This window comes from Elgaria multicarinata, chromosome 6 (genome assembly GCF_023053635.1).
Source record: "Elgaria multicarinata webbii isolate HBS135686 ecotype San Diego chromosome 6, rElgMul1.1.pri, whole genome shotgun sequence".
In the NCBI taxonomy this organism is placed as follows: Eukaryota; Metazoa; Chordata; class Lepidosauria; order Squamata; family Anguidae; genus Elgaria; species Elgaria multicarinata.
Genome location: NC_086176.1, coordinates 90410958 through 90429873, shown reverse-complemented (window position 1 = coordinate 90429873; position 18916 = coordinate 90410958). Strand labels below are relative to the sequence as shown.

The 18916-nt window shown below is 44.3% G+C and overlaps 1 protein-coding gene across 1 annotated transcript in view; it reads right to left on the bottom strand.

The window, feature by feature from the left end:
- The window catches only part of DEPDC1B (DEP domain containing 1B), a 48475-nt gene extending 30173 nt beyond the window's left edge, over positions 1-18302 (bottom strand). Inside the window, exons 1-6 of the mRNA XM_063128658.1 lie at positions 18209-18302; positions 12588-12853; positions 6329-6464; positions 6004-6131; positions 5086-5216; positions 2992-3039 (exon numbers count right to left, since the gene is read on the bottom strand). Coding sequence (XP_062984728.1) covers positions 2992-3039; positions 5086-5216; positions 6004-6131; positions 6329-6464; positions 12588-12853; positions 18209-18256 — 757 coding nt within the window. The 5' untranslated portion in view covers positions 18257-18302. The remainder of the gene's footprint in view (positions 1-2991; positions 3040-5085; positions 5217-6003; positions 6132-6328; positions 6465-12587; positions 12854-18208) is intronic.
- Between the last annotated feature and the right edge of the window lie 614 nt (positions 18303-18916).

Here is an 18916-nt window from a genome sequence, read left to right as displayed (position 1 = left end):
CCTGCCTTTTTTCCAGGGATCATCCCGGGATCAACCCTGTGCATGCAAATGACACACAGGGGATCCCGGGAGCAGGCAGGGATGATGCTCCCATTTTCCTGGGATAATCCTTAGGTGTAGAAAGGGCCTTGGTAATGAAAACAAACACCAGTTCAAAGGTATATATATGGAACCAGCCTATATGGAACCAGTAAATATTATCTATACAAATACCGTAATCCTCACCAGGACCGTCCAGCACCATGATGAGGATTACAGATTTTGTATAGATAATATTTACTGCTCCCATGTCAGAAATTTAACATCCTAAAAGTATTGTTTCAGTAAGGGTGGTAATTACTGTTTAGATTTTTCCTAATGAAGAGGAGCAGTTTGGGCAAAATGCGTTTGGGACACAGGCATTTGTATAAGGGAAATCAGAATTGTAACTACGTATATATGATATATTGATGTTTTAAATTTTGTGTGAAACACCAGCATTTATATTAAACCCTTATCGTATTTTACACATATAATTTCCCTTAAACTTATTCGTTTTTGTTGCATTCTGTGTTGGTGCCGTCATACAAGTGGCTAAAGTGTTGGACTGGGAGTTGGGAGATCCGAATTCTAGTCCCCACTCGGCCATGGAAACCCATTGGGTGACTTTGGGCCAGTCGCAGACTCTCAGCCCAGACTACATCACAGGGTGGTTGTTGTGAGGATAAAATGGAGAGGAGGCAGATGTATGCTGGCTTGGGTTCATTGGAGGGGGAAAAGGCGGGATATAAATGCAATAAATAAAATAATAATAAATAAATACAAGAGTACTTGAACATACCAATCAGCTCTGGGCGATTGCTGAGGAGTGTGCAGTATGCAACACTGCCCATGCACTAGCAGAACCTAACCCCTAGCACAATACGAAACTGGAAGATCCTTATCTGGACAGAGATAGCCTAGCTACAGTTATCCATGCTCTGATAACCTCTCATTTGGATTACTGCAATGCGTTATACGTGGGGCTGCCTTTGAAAATGGTCCGGAAGCTTCAGCTGGTACAAAACAGGGCAGCCCGTTTACTAACAGGGACTGGCCGGCGAGATCACATTACGCCAGTCCTTTTACAACTTCATTGGCTGCCAGTCCAGGTCCGGGCCCGATTCAAAGTGCTGGTATTGACATTTAAAGCCCTAAACGGTTTGGGGCCAGGTTATTTGAAGGAACGCCTCCTCCCATATGTACCTGCCCAGACCTTAAGATCATCTTCAGGGGCCCTTCTCCGTGAGCCCCTGCCGAAGGAAGTGAGGCAGGTGGCTACTAGGAGGAGGGCTTTCTCCGCTGTGGCACCCCAGTTGTGGAATGAGCTCCCCAGAGAGGTCCGCCTGGCGCCTACACTGTACTGCTTTCGTTGCCAGCTGAAGACCTTTTTATTCTTCCAGTATTTTAACACTTAATTTTAACTTAAATTTAACTTAAATTTAAATTTTACTGTTTTAACTCTGTATTTTAATTTTATATCAATTTTGCTGCGTGGTTTTTATTCTGGTTGTGCTTTTTATATTGTATTGTGTATTTGTGCTTTTAACCTGTTGGTTGTCTTACTATGATTTTAATTTTTGTGAACCGCCCAGAGAGCTTCGGCTATTGGGCGGTATAGAAATGTAATAAATAAATAAATAAATAAATAAATAAATAAAACAGTGGAACCTGGAGAAGGGAGGTCCGCTGACCTTCTCCTTCTTCCAGAAATGCACATCTCCACTTGTTTCTGGCATTACTGTCAGAAGCGCTAACTGCTATCGCACAAGCGGTGGGAGAAGCTTTCGGTGACCCACGTTCCGGCTGTGCACAGGACCGAAGGCAAAAGGGGCGGGGCCAAAGGTAACACAGCAAGAGCTTAAAGCTCTTACTGCCAATAACTAAATGTTAGGAGAGCATTTCAACCTCCTAGAACAGCGGTCCCCAACCTTTTTGGCACCAGGGACTGGTTTCGTGGAAGACAATTGTTCCATGGACCGGGGGGGGGGGGGTTTGAGGGGATGGTTTTGGGAAGCCCCCCTGCCACTCCAGCATCCTGGCTTTGCTTCGCCTGAGTGGACGCCCAGCCGAAGCAAAGCCAGGATGCTGCGGCGGGCAGCTTCAGAACGGCACGCCCAGAAGTCGCTCTCCCAGAGCGGCTTCCGGCCGGGCACGCCGTTCTGATGCCGCCCCACCCCACCCCAGTGTCCTGGCTTCACTTCAGCTGGGCAGGCGGGATGGCGCCCCACGCCCAGGTACGCTGGGGTGGAGGTGGTGTGGTGAAAGCAGCTCACCTGCATGATGAGCTGCTCCGGGGGTTGGGGATCCCTGTTCTAGAATAAGGAAAACACTGCACAAATGCCAGGAAGCCACCAAATGAGCGGTGGTCAGGGAAAATGGGGCGGGGCCATCCAGAGAACCCCAAGGGTCTGGGTTGGGACCCCAGAAGGGCTGGATTTGGTCCTAGGACTTGAGGATCTACACCCCTGCACTAAGATCACTCCCAGGACCAGGGGTGGCATTGTGTCCAAGTAGAAGCTCAGAACTGAAGGCACAGTGCTCATCTGGAAGCCCAAGCCCTACTTGGGAGGAGGAAGCCAAACTCCTCACATGCTCTGGAGCAGCGGCCTGATGATAGATCAGAAAGGGCCAGCTCTAAAGCTGCTCAGTTGGGGCCCAGCCAGTATTAAAACAGCACCGTATCCTGCTGACATCCCTTGCTGGACAACTTGCTTGGACATCTGGATTCTTTCGCCTGGACAGCTCCTTGGCCTCTGGTAATTTGGAGCCACACAACAAAGGTGGCAGAAACGGGACAATGTTACTGAGCACAGCGGGGAGGAACCATCCTGTGGGGGTTCTTGTGCTATGGAACATCATGCTGCTGGAAGAGGCCCTCTGATGTTTGACAGAATTGTCCTAGTCAAAATCCCTCTCAAAACAGAAAAGAAGAACTACTCTCCACTTCACTGAAATCAAACTGATACTTACAATTTGCCAGGCACTTCATTGCTGACAGCACCCAGTAAGGAAGCTCCTCTGCATTTAATATAAACAAGAATTTTAAAAGCCATTAAATATATCGACATTTCATGACACAAAGCAGAGAAATGGGTTTCCAAGCTACAAACCTGGCCACACCAGAAAATACTAATAGTATTCCTGGAACTACTATTGTTGTTGGCTACTAGTCCAGATCGCTATTTGCCACCTCCAGTAGCAGAGGCAGTAAGCCTATGTACACCAATTGCAGGGGAACATGGGCGGGAGGGTGCTGTTGCACTCGTGTCTTGCTTCTTGGTTCCTGGTCAATAGCTGGATGGCCACTGTGTGAACAGAATGCTGGACTAGATGGACCCTTGCTCTGGTCCAGCAGGGCTCCTCTTAGAACAGCCCATCAACTTAATGACTCTGTCAGAGAAGTACACAGTAAAGTTTCCCCTCAGTCTTGAGCCATAAACCAAATTACATGGTTCTCAGTGAACATGAATATTCACTCTGTGGCTTTGGACGGTTTGCTTACTTCTGTACTAAGGACCACTTCACACATAGCACAGATGGAAATAACCTTTTGCAGAAAAAAACCTACGTGTACACTGGAAAGTTTGAAGCTGGCACAAGTTTAATTTTGTGCAGCAGAGAGAGTCTGTAGAGCAAACACAAATGTCTGCCTTCAAATAGGACAGGGTACATGGGCATTTATTTATTTATTGCACAGAGATCCCTATGCAGTGAAACATACCCACAGAAAGTCAGTGCCTAATAAATGCGATCTGCAAGGCAAGGAGAAGTACGCCCCCGCCATTGAAAGGTACCCTGTGGTTGTTCTATGCTGCCAATTCTCAACTTTCTCCATTGAGCAGGGTGACCGTATGGAAAGGAGGATGGGGCTCCTGTATCTTCAACAGTTGTATAGAAAAGGGAATTTCAGCAGGTGTCATTTGTATGCACGCAGCCCCTGGTGAAATTCCCTCTTCATCACAACAGTTAAAGCTGAAGGAGCCCTGCCCTCTTCTGTATTTGGTCACTCTGGCTACACTCTAGCTAGAATTTCACCAGGTGCTGCATGCATACAAATGACACCTGCTGAAATTCCCTTTTCTATCTAACTGTTAAAGATACAGGAGCCCCGTCCTCCTTTCAATGTGGCCACAGTGCCTTTGAGATAATGATGGGGGCAAAAGTGGGAAAAGGGGCATTGGGATGCAACACCCCAGTATGAGGCGAGCTTTGCCCATCATCACTATCACTGCCCATCAGCCCTTGCCCCCGACCCATGGCATGTACAAGTTTGAATGGCAATAGTTAATTAGTTAATCACCCCTGTCTGTACCTTGCCATGAGCCTTTTATTGTTTTTGCTGCCACAGACTAAGATGGCTACTCCTCTGGAGAAAATATTTCGCAGGGATCCTTCAACCTATAACATTGCTCTTATAGTGTTTAGGAATCCCAATGGAGACAGGAAAAGGAAGGGAGAGAGAAGAGAGACTTTTCCTGCTGCTGACCAAAGTTGATTGTGGGTTAAAATTCTGGGTTGTTTGTTCCTAACAACCCCAAGAGTTCCGTGTTCGGCCATCACATCAAACAATCCAGGAATGGGACATTCTTGGGTTGTCAGGAGAAACCTGATGCGGAGTGGAAATGGTGAATGAGAGGTAGCATTTTCCTCCCTCCTACATTGCCCTAACAATGAATGGGTTTAAAAAAAACCTTGAGTTGTTGCTACATCCGAATCAGGTCAATCTATAGCTTTAGATTAGGAGTAGGGGATCATTTTTATGCCAAGGGTCACAGTCTGTCAGGGATCACAGGCGGTCAGTGGGTGGGGCCAGAACAAAAATGGGTGGGGCTACCTCTTCTCTCTCTCTTTCTCCCTTCCTTCCTAGCCAACAGGGGAGTGGCATATCACTCTTGCCAAATATCTAAACTAGGGTGCACAAGCCTTTTGGCTCAGAGGGCCACAATTTCCCTATCCCTGCTTAAGTTGGCTCTGCCACACAATCTTCCCCCCCACTGAACGACCAGTTTAGTGAGCCCACATTCTGGGAAAGGGACAACAAACTAAACAAATTACACCACTTACTTGATTTATCTTCCAAAATGACAACCCCCTGCTTGTTGACATTATACACGTTCTGAATGATATGCTTTGGATTCACAAGTTTAGTGTCCAGCATGTCATTCAGAGAATCCAAGCCTAAAGTTTTTTGCAAGCTGTAGAAGACACAAGGAAACAGGGTTATCAGACTAGCAGCACAGTTAGTTGGAGAAGAAGCACATACTGCAACTGAACAGTTCATACTTTTTACTGGAATGCCAAGACTTTAGACCAATTGAATATGCTTCTTTATGGGCATTATAGCCAATGAGAAAAAGCAGTAGCCCAATATTAATTTAAAACCAACAAACCTTTTGCGGACACAGAGACTATACATTTCAGACATGAGGCCAAACTACATGACAATAGTGCAGCAGCTGCAATCTAAAATGGAAAACTGGTGTATGGAGGGTGCATATTGTAACTCTTTCCCCTCCAGCGTTTTTGATAAAAATGGTATTCCCCTCTATCTGTTTTTTGAGGGTATTGACATACAGTGTGGCTCACACACTCTATGGAATAAAAAACCTCCATATTCCAGTTACGTTCTCATAAAAAGTACAGCAACAAAATTTGTTACAATTCTGTCCTGCTTCACCATAAAAAATATCCAAGGTGACTAACAAGACTAAAAGGCAGTCAATCTCAGTCAGATAACAAATGTTTTGTGGGTGGATCACTAGCAACGGATGCGGATTACATAAATTACAGGATTTAGAAGGGTTGGCATTTAGGTCATGGGCTGGAGTGAACAAGCAGGATGTGAAGAGACACAGAATTCAGTTTATAGATTTGCTAATTATCCATTTTCTTACTGCTGAGTTGGGATTTAAAAAAAATGCCAAAGCACTTTCTATTGCTTACCTTAGTAACTTACTTTGAAAGAGAAGGGACCATACTTACCGTGATAGCGTCATAGATCTCCATATCTCTTCTAAATTTGCCTCTGTTATTTGTCGGCGACGTACAAGTTTGCATGTTGGTACTTCTCCAATTGCAATACTGTGACGTTTGAACCACATTTCAGAGTTCTACAGTAGAAGGGGGGAAAACCTAACAATTCACAGTATGTCAAAGTAGTCAAAACACTACTTTTGCAGCAACTTTCTTTCTCTGATTTTTTTCTCAATACATTTGCAAACAAGGATGCAAAGAGGACGACAATCTTGGCATATGGCAACATATATCTTCAACATCAAATCAGTATTTGTAAGGGTAGAAATCTTACCAACACGACAGGCTTCATTAGGATGTGTTCTTGGAAAGTATCTCTTTCAAGATCATTCCAGTTTGGGAATTTAATTATTTCTTTTCGGTAAGGAGATCGTTTAGGGTATGGTTTTAGTGGTGAGAAAGGAGGAAATCTAAAATTAAAAAAAGAAAACTTTAAAAACATCATGGAGTCCAGCTTGTGAATATTATGAGAAAATCTCTTAGCTACTCATTCATATTTCGTGTTGCTGTAATGCGATTGAACGTTGCATATGCATGCACCCTGGCCTTTTTAACCTGATTCTGCCTGGACTAGCAGAAGATAATTCCTCTATTTCACCAAGATGCTGAGGAGGTCACCGCCCACACAGGGAAGGGTAGACGGAAAGCCAGAAGATAATAGCTTTTTCTACAGATCTGCTCTCTGAAGTGGATGAATAAAGCAAACGGAACTCAGAAAGTGAAGAGCTTGGCAAACTGTACTGCAGGGCTGTTGAACCACTTTCAGCCCAAGCAGTGCATCCAATTTTGGAGAGGCTCTTGGGGGCAAGATTTCAGTGGTGGCCAGGACCAAAGGAGAAGAAGCCGGGCCAAAGGGGAAAAGGTTGGGGCACCAACACACACACCCAATCCCAGTAGTTAAAGCCTTACTGCCAGTAACTAAGCCTTAGGAGAAGCCTTTCAAACTTTTAGAATGGGGAAAACATGGCACAAAAGCCAGGAAACCACCCAATGATCAGTGTTTGGGCAAAGCCATATGGAGAACCCCAGAGGGCCGCACCGAGACTCCAGAGGACAGGAACTGGGCCCCCAGGCCTGAGGTTTCCCACCTCTGCTTTACTGCACCAGGAAATGATAGTCCCTTGGCTAGACAGCCTGAAACCTAAAACAACAGACCAAATCAGGCCAGGCTTTTAACATATTGGCCTTGTTCAGAAGACACCTTAAACCATGGCTTTAACCACAGTGATTAAGCCAGAAAACTGGGATGTGTTCAGAAGACACCTTAAACCACGGCTTTAACCATGGTGAATAAAGCAAAAGGCCTTGTTCACTGTGGTTAAGGCCATGGTTTAAGATGTCGTCTGAATGGGACCAATGAAACTACCGTATTTCTTCAACTGTAAGACACCATCGATTGTAAGGCGCACACTAATTTCAGTACCACCAACAGAAAAAAAGCTTTGATTCTAAGAATAATAATTGCACCCGCGATTCTAAGACACAGCCCGTTTTTAGAGATGTTTATATGGGGAGAAAATGTGTCTTAGAATCGAAGAAATACGGTACTATTAATACTGAACACCTTGGGCGGGGGGGGGGCACATTTACACACAAAAAGACAAGATAAAAGGGATCTTATTTGACTCCACTTGGCTGCTAGGCAACATTTCCCCCTCTTCTTTGTGACCCCTGTTTGCACTGAAGGCTCTCTAATGCATTCAGAGCTGTCGATTAACTCTGCAGCCCACCAGTGTCCCTTTTATTGTCCCAGCTAATGGTTTTAGAAACTCTGAGCACAAACAAACTCTTAGCTTGCATCTTTATTTGGTGTGATCTCCTGCCATTGCTACCCCAACACTGTTAACTAGCACAGCTCATTAGACAGAAAGTTGTGATTTGACCCTAGGTCAAGTGCAAGCACAGCCTCAATGGACACCTTTTATCCTGAAAGCAAGAGGAACAACAAACTAATTATTTCTAAAATAAGTGAGATTAGATTTAGATTTCATACATCACTAACTGCTATATGAATAAACTCCCAATTTATGTGTCAGAAGTCTACGAAATTTAAGCAAGCATCAAAAAGATCCCAACTGCAATTATTACTAGTGGGGGAAGCAAACTCTTTCTGCTATAATGCAATGGTCCACCAGGGGGTGCTCCAAATATACTCTTTGCCCTGAAAAATTAGTAATGATAAAAAGCTTTGGTGGACAAGACGGATCTTTGAAATCACAATTTGAGTTTAATACATTCATTATTAGCAAGCTTTTTTCAAGAAAACTTTTCATTCTACCAGCCATACAAAATCCTGAATTGTTCATAAAAACGGAGTAATTGATGTCAAACTATTGAACAGTTAGCACCAGGAAGTGGTGAGTTTAAAGGGAAATGGCTGGAAGCCAGAAGCTTAACTTTCTTATAGTTCACAGTAATTTTAAGCCAAAATCATTTTTGCTACTTAAAAAGCTGCTTAATGTACCCCTGCCATGGCGAGCTGGAAAGTGAGAGGTCGTTGTAGAAAATGCACATGAATTCGTATGGTTTACCTGTGGTTACACCCAGAATCCAGTGTTCCTGCCTTTCTGAACAGGCCATAGTACATGTTGACTTTTGGGGCTGTCTTCACAGCACTGAGTTGGTGCCACCTCCCTCTTCAACGAAGGGGGGAGGGGGGTTTCTGGGTGGCCATTTGGGTCCCGAAGCCACCCCTGTCCTCTTCCAAGTGGAAGGCGACCAACTGCTGGTCGCCTTACTCCAGGCTCCGCCCCTGTGTTGACCCTGGATTGGCCACGGAGCTTTGTTACACGGCAGAAGCCCTGTGTTGATGTCACTTCATTTGAAAAAGTCGGGGTAATTCCCCGACTTATTCAAAACGCAGCAGCGCAGGGAAGCCCTACAGTGGCTGTGAAGCTGCTCCTGCGTTGTCTAACTGATATAGCACAGCTAAACAGCCACTGCAGGGCTTCCCCGTGTATAGACAGCCTCTTTGTTTCGTCACCTACCTAATATCCTGAAAGAAGAGCTTGCCGTTGGGTCAATTATGATTTGACCCTAGATCATGAGCTGCACTAGTTAAAAGTGCTGGGACAGTAATAGCAGAGGATCACACCAAATATAATCTGGGTATATTCTGCCTCAGCCTTGCTCAGCTTGGTGTCCTCCAGATGTTTGGACTATAACCCCTAGAATTCCTGAGCACTTGCCATACTAGCTGGGCCTGCTGGGAGTTGCCAAAACATCTGGAGGGCACCATGTTGGGAAAGGCTGTTTGGCACCATTATTTCTCCCCTCACATTGTTGACTTGGGCCTCTCAGCCAAGCTGTCTGAACAGGCAAATGTCAACCCAACTCCTTGGGGAAGTTGGTCAGGCAAAAACTGGGAGCTAGTGGAATGGTGACTCAGTACCCAAGTCAAATCGCTTCCCTTCATGGCCCCCAAACAGTTCAGAAGTAGTGCTCTAAACTCAATAGACTGTAGTATCTGGGTTTAATTTAGGGTCACCAAACAACAAGGAGGCATCCATTATTTCCTAACCAATTATGAAACCTTTAGCTACAATTGCAATGAAACCAAGATTATATCACACTGTAGTAAACATTTATAACTACTTTAAGTGTTTAAAGCCCTAGGCATACAAAGATGACAAGGTAGGAACTCCAGTCTTGATGAGTTTTCTTTTACTTCCCATCTCAAGGTGAGTCCGACAGCAGTAAGACACACCCCAATGGAAAGTGGTCCCAGAAACTAATCACTGGCAGATTAAACACAAGAACGTTCCTGCATAAAGCATCAAGGATCTTATCACATGATTTTAAACATATTATTTATTGTAGCCAATAGTCCAGTCAGTCTGTTCTTGATTGCTGAACCTTGTCTGAAAATACTAATATGTCCTGCTAATTTAACTAAAGACACTTGAATATTTCCTCTTAACATTTACCTCTGGTGTTAATACTGCACGTTGCCATATTTTGATGTAAAAACTACCTACCTTTGGGTGCTGTCAAACCTTTGATTAAGGTTCAGAGACCTTTGCAAGAGGTTCTGTTTCCCATTTATGAGGCAGTGTTTTATGCCTTAGTATTTGCAGGGTATATGCAACTAACCTTTGAATACTCAAATAGTATAGGTAGTCAAACCCAGATTACCGCCCAGGGCTGGTGCTGGATTAGGAGTAGAATTTATCCTCAAATGCCACTTAGCATACATGTAATAAAGTGCTATAACAATCTCAACTCACATTGTACACCTATAGTGTGCATATTCAAAAACTATTCAATGCATTCTAACTTTGCAAATTTTGATAACAAAAAAATAATCAGCCCTGTTTGCCAGCCTGGTGCCCTCTAGATATTTTGGACTCCAACTCCCAGCATTCTTGACCACGCTGGCTGGGGCTGATGGGACTTGAAGTCCAAAACATCTTGCAGACACCAGGTTGGGGAATGCTGAAGTAACAGGACACCAGTTCATTTCTTAGGATGTATCCTATAGCCTACACAGATAATAACGTAACACTACAAGAAAACAATTTATTCAAAAACAACTTTTTCATGTTATCAATGTACCAAATTAAAACACTGGTTTTATGTTGATTAGCCAGGTTTCAGATTTTTAAAATTATTTTTTTCTATCTTGTTGAGGAATATTTGCAACGATTCAAGCATGTGGTGGCCAAGGACTATAGTTCGATGTCTTACAAAAATCACACCTTTTTCGGTGAATATTTTTGCAGAGGAAATCTGAAGAATTTGTACAATGGCAGAGAAACTCACCAACCTGCTTCCTAGATCAGAATATAAAATATTAAAGTGGCACCTTCAATACAATGAAAGAAACAATTGCAACACACAACAGTGGAGAAAAATTGCAAAAGAGAAGAACGGGAGCCAAGGTGTAGCTAGTAATTCACACATCTTTTCCTTACATCTTTGGGGCAGATCAAACAGATCTCTAAGCACGGTAGGAGAGAGAGCCTGCTTTTTCTCCACACCTACCTGAACCTGAGCATCCAGGTATAAAGCTTGAAAGGCGTATACATGTAAAACCCAACACATGCTGAAAACCCAACACAGCTCAAAAGTCCTTCCCAAAATTTATCTGGGCTTGAACACTATGGGCTGGATTCAGAATTAATCATATTTAAAGTAGACCTATTTTAAACAATAGGATTTAATTGGTTTTCACATATTTACGCTTTTTTAGTTTTATGCTCAAACATGATCGCAGGGGATCCCTCTCCATCACGCATAAGGGAACAATCTGGATAAGGGTATCATTTGATTTAGACCTTTGTTTTTTCTAGTCAGTTATCAGTGTCAAAAAGAGACTCCTCTTATTCAACACCTTCTTGACTGGAGGTAGGCAACCTGGTGCCTTCCAGAAGTTTTGGACTACAGCTCCCATAATTTGCTGACCATCAGCTATGTTGGCTGCAGCTGATGAGAGTCATAGTCCAAAACATCTGGAAGGCACCATCTTGTCTACCCCTGTTATAAACAGATGGACTCAAATTATACATTTCTGTGAAGAAACAAGAATACTGAACCAATGGTCACAGTAGTATTGCAAAACTTTCATCTCTAGAGTAATGTCTATGAGATCCTTCTCCAACCCGATGCACTCCAGATATTTTGAATTATGGCTCCCAGCATTCCGGGCCATGCTGGTCAATCCAAAACATGTGGAGGGCACCAAAGAGTCTTTTTTGTTAAGTGTAAGCCGCTCTGAGAGCCTTTTTTGGCTGAGGAGCGGGGTATAAGTATGATAAATAAATAAATAATAAATAAATAAAGAGGGGAAGGCTGGACTAGCAAATATATACCAAGACCAAACTCATACCAAGATTAATTGCTATGGAATGAAGGTATTTACACTAGAACAGCAAATCATCCTATACAAATATTCCTCCAGTTTGGGCCCACTCAGCATCTCTCACTTTCTTTACAAAGAAACAGAAGTTTCAGATTTAATTACCACTGGGCAAGAAAGGCCTGGCCAATTATGGCATCTTTGCAGTAATTGCAATTTATAATTCTACAAGCAAAGTATATGCAGAGGTCCTACTCTTAGAAGGCAGAGATTTGCTATCTCGCACCAGATTCCCAGACAGAAACCAAGCCAACACACAGCACACTTTCTCTGTGCGTGTGTGTCTTCAAAACTACCACCTCTCTCTCAGACCTCACTCCTGCAGGTTAATTGCCCAACGAAGAAGCATCCACAGCCATTTATAATCATTCATGTTTGGTTGTGTTAAATCTCAGACTCCTATTAACAGTCATTTTAGGCAAAACCAATTCAAGGAAAGAAAAACTCTTAATGACAGGAAAGCAGCTAAGGACAAAAACATCCTATCAGCTAAAGAGAACAGAAAGCACACTTCCACTTATCAGAACACTAGTTCAATTCTACAAGTTGCACAAAATCATGAGCAGCTGGAGATACCCAGTAGCTTAAAAATGTATCAGATCTTTTATTCTAATTTTGGCTCAAAAATCCCATTTATTAACCTTTTACAGTTGTTAACTTCACATATGTTATTTACCTATATAAATGGCCATTGTCCTCAAAATCCTCCTTGCCCCATCTTCCTTTGATATCTTCAATTACGTGATTCTTTAGGAACTTTTTAAGGAGCTGAACTGTTTGCGTGCGGGTTACTTCAGGGCTAAAATTTTGGTTGTGCCTTAGCAGTCTGTGCAACCAGTCTACTGCCTCCGAAGCTGTGAAGCAACGCTCGTAGCTTTTGAAGTGACAACGATGCTTCCGCAAGGGCATTCCATCTCGAAAGAGCTCAATGGTCTCGTTCCACTGAGAAGAAACAAGAAGCATTAAAGAAAGCCTTACTGAATTTACGTGCTCCTTCTTGTTTGCCAGCCTCAGGTATTGGCAGTAGAGAAGAAGGATGAAGAAACCTAAATCTAAATCAGGAAAATTAAGAGTTCTAACATTTTCAGGATTTGTCCCACACACACAAAGGCTCTTTTCTTTTTACATAAAAGCTAAGGTATGAATAATTACAAGAAACCACTTCAAAAGGCAGTAACTAACAATTATAGCACAGAGGAAGATACCCTGGAGGCTACTCCAGCAACTGATTGTTCCTTCCGTAGATCTTGAAGGACCTTCTCCAATAAGGTCATCCATGGAGGTCCTCTTGTGTGTTCCAAAATCACCGGTAGCAGAGAGAGGGCCTTTTCAGTGGCTATACTGGGCAGGGACTTTGGAATTCCCTGCCCAGAGAGATCCACCTCACCCTTTCCCCTGATAATCTTCTACTACACTATGAATACCTTCATAAGAACACAAGAAGTACCATGCTGGATCAGGGCCCATCTAGTCCCGCACTCTATTCACACAGTGGCCGACTAGCTGTCGACCAGGGACCAACAAAGCAGGACGCAGTGCAACAGCACCCTCCATCCATGTTCCCAAGCAACTGGTGCACACAGGCTTACTGCCTCGGATACTGGAGGTAGCACACAACCATTAGGCCTAGCAGCCATTGATAGCCTTCTCCTCCAAGAATTTATCCAACCCCCTTTTGAAGCCATCCAAATTGGTGGCCATCACTACATCTTGTGATAGTGAATTCCACAATTTAACTATAGACTGTGTGAAGAAGTACTTCCTTTGATTTGTCCTGAATCTCCCACCAATCAGCTTCATGGGATGACCCCGGGTTCTGGTATAATGACAGAGAATGAAAGAAAAAGTCTCTTTACCCATATTCTCCACACCATGCATAGTTTTGTACACCTCTCTGTCTCCCCTTAACCTCTTTTTTTCCAAGCTAAACAATCCCAGCTAATGTAACCTTCCTTCATAGGGGTAATGCTCCAGCCCCTTAATCATTTTAGATGCCCTTCTCTGCAATTTTTTTCCAGCTCTATATCTTTTTTAGGTGTGGTGAACAGAACTGTTCACAGTATTCTAAGTGTGTTCTCACCATATATTTGCATAAAGACAGTATGATACTGGCAGTTTTATTCTCAGGTCCTTTACTTATAATGCCTAACATGGAGTTTCTCTTCTTTACAGCAGACGCACACTGGGTTGACATTTTCATCGAACCCAAGATCTCTTTCTTGTTCAGTCACCACCAACTCAGATCCCATCAGGTTATACTTGAAGTTGGGTTTTTTTACCCCAACGTGCATCACCTTACACTTGCTTACACTGAACTGCATTTGCCATTTGGATGCCCATTCTCCCAGTATGGAGAGATCTCTTTGGAGCTCTTCACAATCCCTTTGTGTTTTAACCACCTTAATTAATTTGATGTCATCGGCAAACTTGGCCACTTCACTGCTCACTCCTAATTCCATTTTTAGGAAGGCCTTTGGTTGTTTAGTGAACTTTAGTTGGTGGGGTTTTTTAATCCTGTTCTCAAGGTTTTCTCTTTTAAAATAACAATTAAGTAGAAAAATGGTCAGAACGGTTGGGGGTAGGGCAACAGTTGTATAAAATATGCATGGTATGGAGAAAGTGGATAGGGAGGTTTATCCAATGAAGTAAAACAGCAAGAGATTCGGGACAGATGAAAGAACTTCTTCATACATCATTTTATTAAACGATGGAATTCACTACCACAGGATGTAATGATGGATGCCAACTTGGGCAGCCTTAAAAGGGTTTTACGCAAATTCATAGAGGATAAAGCTATTAACCATGATGGCTATATATTAAATTAAATCAAGTATCACAGGTGATATTTGTCTGAATACCAGTTTCCAGAGAACACAAGCAGGAGTGTGCTATTGTGCTCATGTCCTGCTTATGGGCTTCCCAATGGTATCTGATTGGCCACTGTAGGAACAGAAAGCTGGATTAGATCAAACTTGTGGTCTTCATACATTCTTATGTAATGATATTCTAGTGTTTTCTAACATCCTGACTGTATTTTAATTTTAATTTTAATGCTATATATCTTGCATCTCTTTTTCTTTGTTGAACTTTTGTGGAAGGGGAGGATACAATTATCACCCAGAAAAAGAAGTGGGAATAGAGGAGAAATGAAGTACTGTAGCGGTGTGTGTGTGTGTGTGTGTGTGTGTGAGGAATGGGAGGTGTGGGAGAGTAGGCCAACCACAAGCAATATAAAGGCTCAGTTCTGACAACACATTAGTCAACACAGTGTGAAAACTCCACTGAATAGCTGAGTTTTTTGGAGGTACACTCCACACAACATGTTCTAACTCCACTGTTGCGTGACTAGGCTACCGTGGAGTTGAGTCAAATCCATTGCGATGTTTGATTGACAGTTCTTCTGCTCTTTCTCCTCCCCGGTCCTCCCGATGGTATCCCATCAGCCATTGCTGCAAAAAAAAACACCAATCCTGGCGGCTCTTCTAGAGGGACACATGCTCCTTTCATCACTCTTGCCAGAGAACTCTGAACCAATGGGAAAAATCAACTCCACGGAAAACTCCACAAAGCCCTCCACACAACATGCAACACAACAGTTGTGGAGAAACTCTCCTCTGCACAGCGTGGACATTTGCATGGAGTGTTTTCTTAAAAAAACCTCAACCGTTGTGTAGGGTTTTCCCTCCAGACAACACATTTCTCAATGGTGGTGTAAAAACTGCACCGTGGAGTTCTAAAACCACCATTGAGAAACATGTTGTCTGAACTGAGCCAAAGTCTCTTAGGACAGCACCAAAGCATAACAATAATCCATAATATAAGGCTTGGAGTGTGCATTTAAGTGAGAACAGATAAGTATGGTAGGGTACTTTGGTGTATCATCCTTACAGACATATTTTAATGTTAATCTTCCATTTTATCATTATTACTTTACTTATTGTAAAATGTACGCCCCTCTAATTATCTTCAAGGTTGCTTACAGCTGATTATGAAACAATACAAGAAGGCACACAGCAACTTTTGATCCTCTTGGGCCACTAGCAGAGGCCAGAGTGTTTCCCCCCCTTCCTTCTGCGGTCACTGGGCCACTGAGATTTGTGGAGGAGTCTTTCTGCAGAAAGAGGGAAAGCAAGCTCCCCACAGCTGCTCTTTCCTTGGCCATTAGCTAAAACCAGGCTGGTCTTCTCCTTCCTGAGAGGGAGGCCATGCAAGCCCCGAGTGGCCTTGTTCCTCTGGCCAGTGACACAGACCAGAGTGCCCTTCCCATCAGTTCTGCAGGACCTGGGAGGAGGCAACTGACATTTGTGGCTAGAAGACTTTCTGGCAAGAATCGTGACAGCTTGCTCTATTTGATCCTCCCTCTATCAAATATGTGGGCGGACTAAGGAGTAGTAGGTATTCTGAGTTATTTAATCCAGAAAACAAATTAAATTAAAAAACAAAAACATGGATAATAATGATGAATGATTTATTTATTTTAAATTGGGCAGAGCAGGATACATATAGAGATAGAGAAGTCATTGGCCTGGACTTGCATATGCAGCGAGCTGGTAGCAGGGATTGTACGACTTCCAAGTGTGCATGATGTGCCCCTTTCCTTTTTTAAAAAATATCCCCCCATATTAAAACACATCCACATACATCTCCTGCACATCATCAAGAAAGGTTGCCCTTCAACCCTATTCCCTACTGTACGTTTCTACTTGCAGGAAGTTTTTGTTGTTCTTTTACAGAGGGGAGCATTGAAAAATGTGATTTCATAGAATAGCAGAGTTGGAAGGGGCCTACAAGGCCATCGAGTCCAACCCCCTGCTCAATGCAGGAATCCACCCTAAAGCATCCCTGACAGATGGTTGTCCAGCTGCCTCTTGAAGGCCTCTAGTGTGGGAGAGCCCACAACCTCCCTAGGTAACTGATTCCATTGTTGCACTGCTCTAACAGTCAGGAAGTTTTTCCCATGCCTGTAGTTTAAAGTGGTATAGCCCTTTCAAGACTCTGCCACCTCATTCTACAGAACTACTTCTGAGGACACAGACACCATGAATGTGTCCGTATAAATGTGTGTGAGAGAAAATGGAACTCATTTCTGGGGGTGGAGTGTGGTGAAGTACAGCACAAACAGCCTCTCCACCAGAAGCCAGCTTTTGATTTCAAAGTTCAGGCACTCTGAGCATAGCATCTTTCTCGAACTTCATCAGACAGGTACTATACCGGTCAGACAGGTACTATACTGGTCTATCTGAGAGTTGGTCCAGGAGAACACCGGGCAGACTACAGACTCTGATTGACTCTGGCCGATAGGCTAAACTGGGAAAGAAACCTAGCGCCTTCCAGATGGTCTGGACTTCATTTCCCAACAGTCCCAGCCAGTGTGGTGAATAATCAGGGATGCCGGTATTTGTAGTCAAAAACTTCTGAAGGGCACTCAGTAGCTTATTTGTCTACTGAGCTTCAACACCAACTCAGGGAGAGCAGAACACACAAAAGTACAAAGTTTGCAGAAGGGTCCGCTGTCAGTGACAAGAGCACATGTTTTGCATATAAGAGGTCCCAAGTTCAATCCCCAGCTAAAATGATCTGGTAGCAGATGTTATGAAAGACCTTTCCCTGCCTAACGAGTTGCTGCCATCAAAGCAAGAAGCACCGGGCTAGATGGACAAATAGCCTGAGCTGATTCGTTTTTATGGCTGCAGAGCAGAAACTGCTGCCGGCTTTACTGCCTCTGTGGGTCTTTTATAAGCGCAACAGCCGCTTCCTGCGTGATGGCACAAGGCGCACATGGGCAAGCTCAACCCCCAGTGTGCAAAGAACTGAACCGAAGACCAAGCTAGTGGAACTCTAGCTCAGTCCGCCTCATGCAGGCATCCTCCACACGCGTTGAACTTCGACTCCCAGCACCCCAGCCTACTAGCCAGGGATGATGGGAGCTGTAGTCACACGTGACTGGGGGATGTCGGGGGAGGGATGGGAAAGGCTGTTTATTAGTTCATTACATTTCTATATGGCCCAATAGCCTGTGTTCTCTGTGTTCTTAACCCCACCACTAGGCTCGCCCTCTATCTTCCGGTGTCCACACTGGAGAGATTTCGCTTGAGCCTGGCTTAGCCCTGGAGCTCCAATACCGAGAGAGAGTGAGAGAGAACCTTCCCACCCTCCCGAACATGTGCAGAGTGCGTTCCTCGCTCATGCTCAGGAGACAAAAGTGCAGGGCTTCTAGACCGAAAGATGCGGCTGCTAGGAAGGCTTGAGCCCCCAGAAAGCAGACGCGGACTCTCCGGCGACCTGCCGCCCACTTACCAATCGGGTCGCTCGGTAGGGCCCGGGGCCCACAAGTCGGGGTTCCATCGGCCACCACGACAATACGACGCTCGTCGGGCCCGTTTCCACGGAGACCGACACACACGCTACGCTACGCCTTCGAGGGAAAAGTTTTTGAATCGGAGATCAGCGACTCCTGATTGGGCCGCACCGTGATCACGTGAAATGTCGGGAGCAGCTGATTGGAGGCGGCTCTTTAAGGGACGCGTCTTTAGCCTTCTCTTTCTCATTATTATTTTTAGAAAGCAGCTCTATTGCGCGCTGCCTCCGCCCCGCAGGAAGGAGTTTGGGCCCCGCCTTCGAGAGAAACCTCTGAGGGACGTCAGAGGCTCATTTTACATAGCCGCCGAGAACAGCCAACGAGCCTTTTCCCCTTACCCCCCGTTGCTTGGAAGCGGGAGACTGGGGAGGAAAGAGAAGATCGAAGTTCTGCAACTACGAGGGTGGGGGTGCGTTACTCGACTCTTCTCCAACCGGGAGTTGTAGTCGAACACATCTGGAGGGTACCAGGTTGGGAAAGGCCACTAGTCTACTCCTTCCACTACCCTGTAGGCAAGTGGCATCCCTGTGCGGACTTCGCCACACCGTAGACCAAGGCCACCGGGGTGCGATTACAGACACGGTTCTGCATTGATCCAACCTCACACACACACCCAAAACCGGCCATTCAGCCTTCCCCTAGCCCAG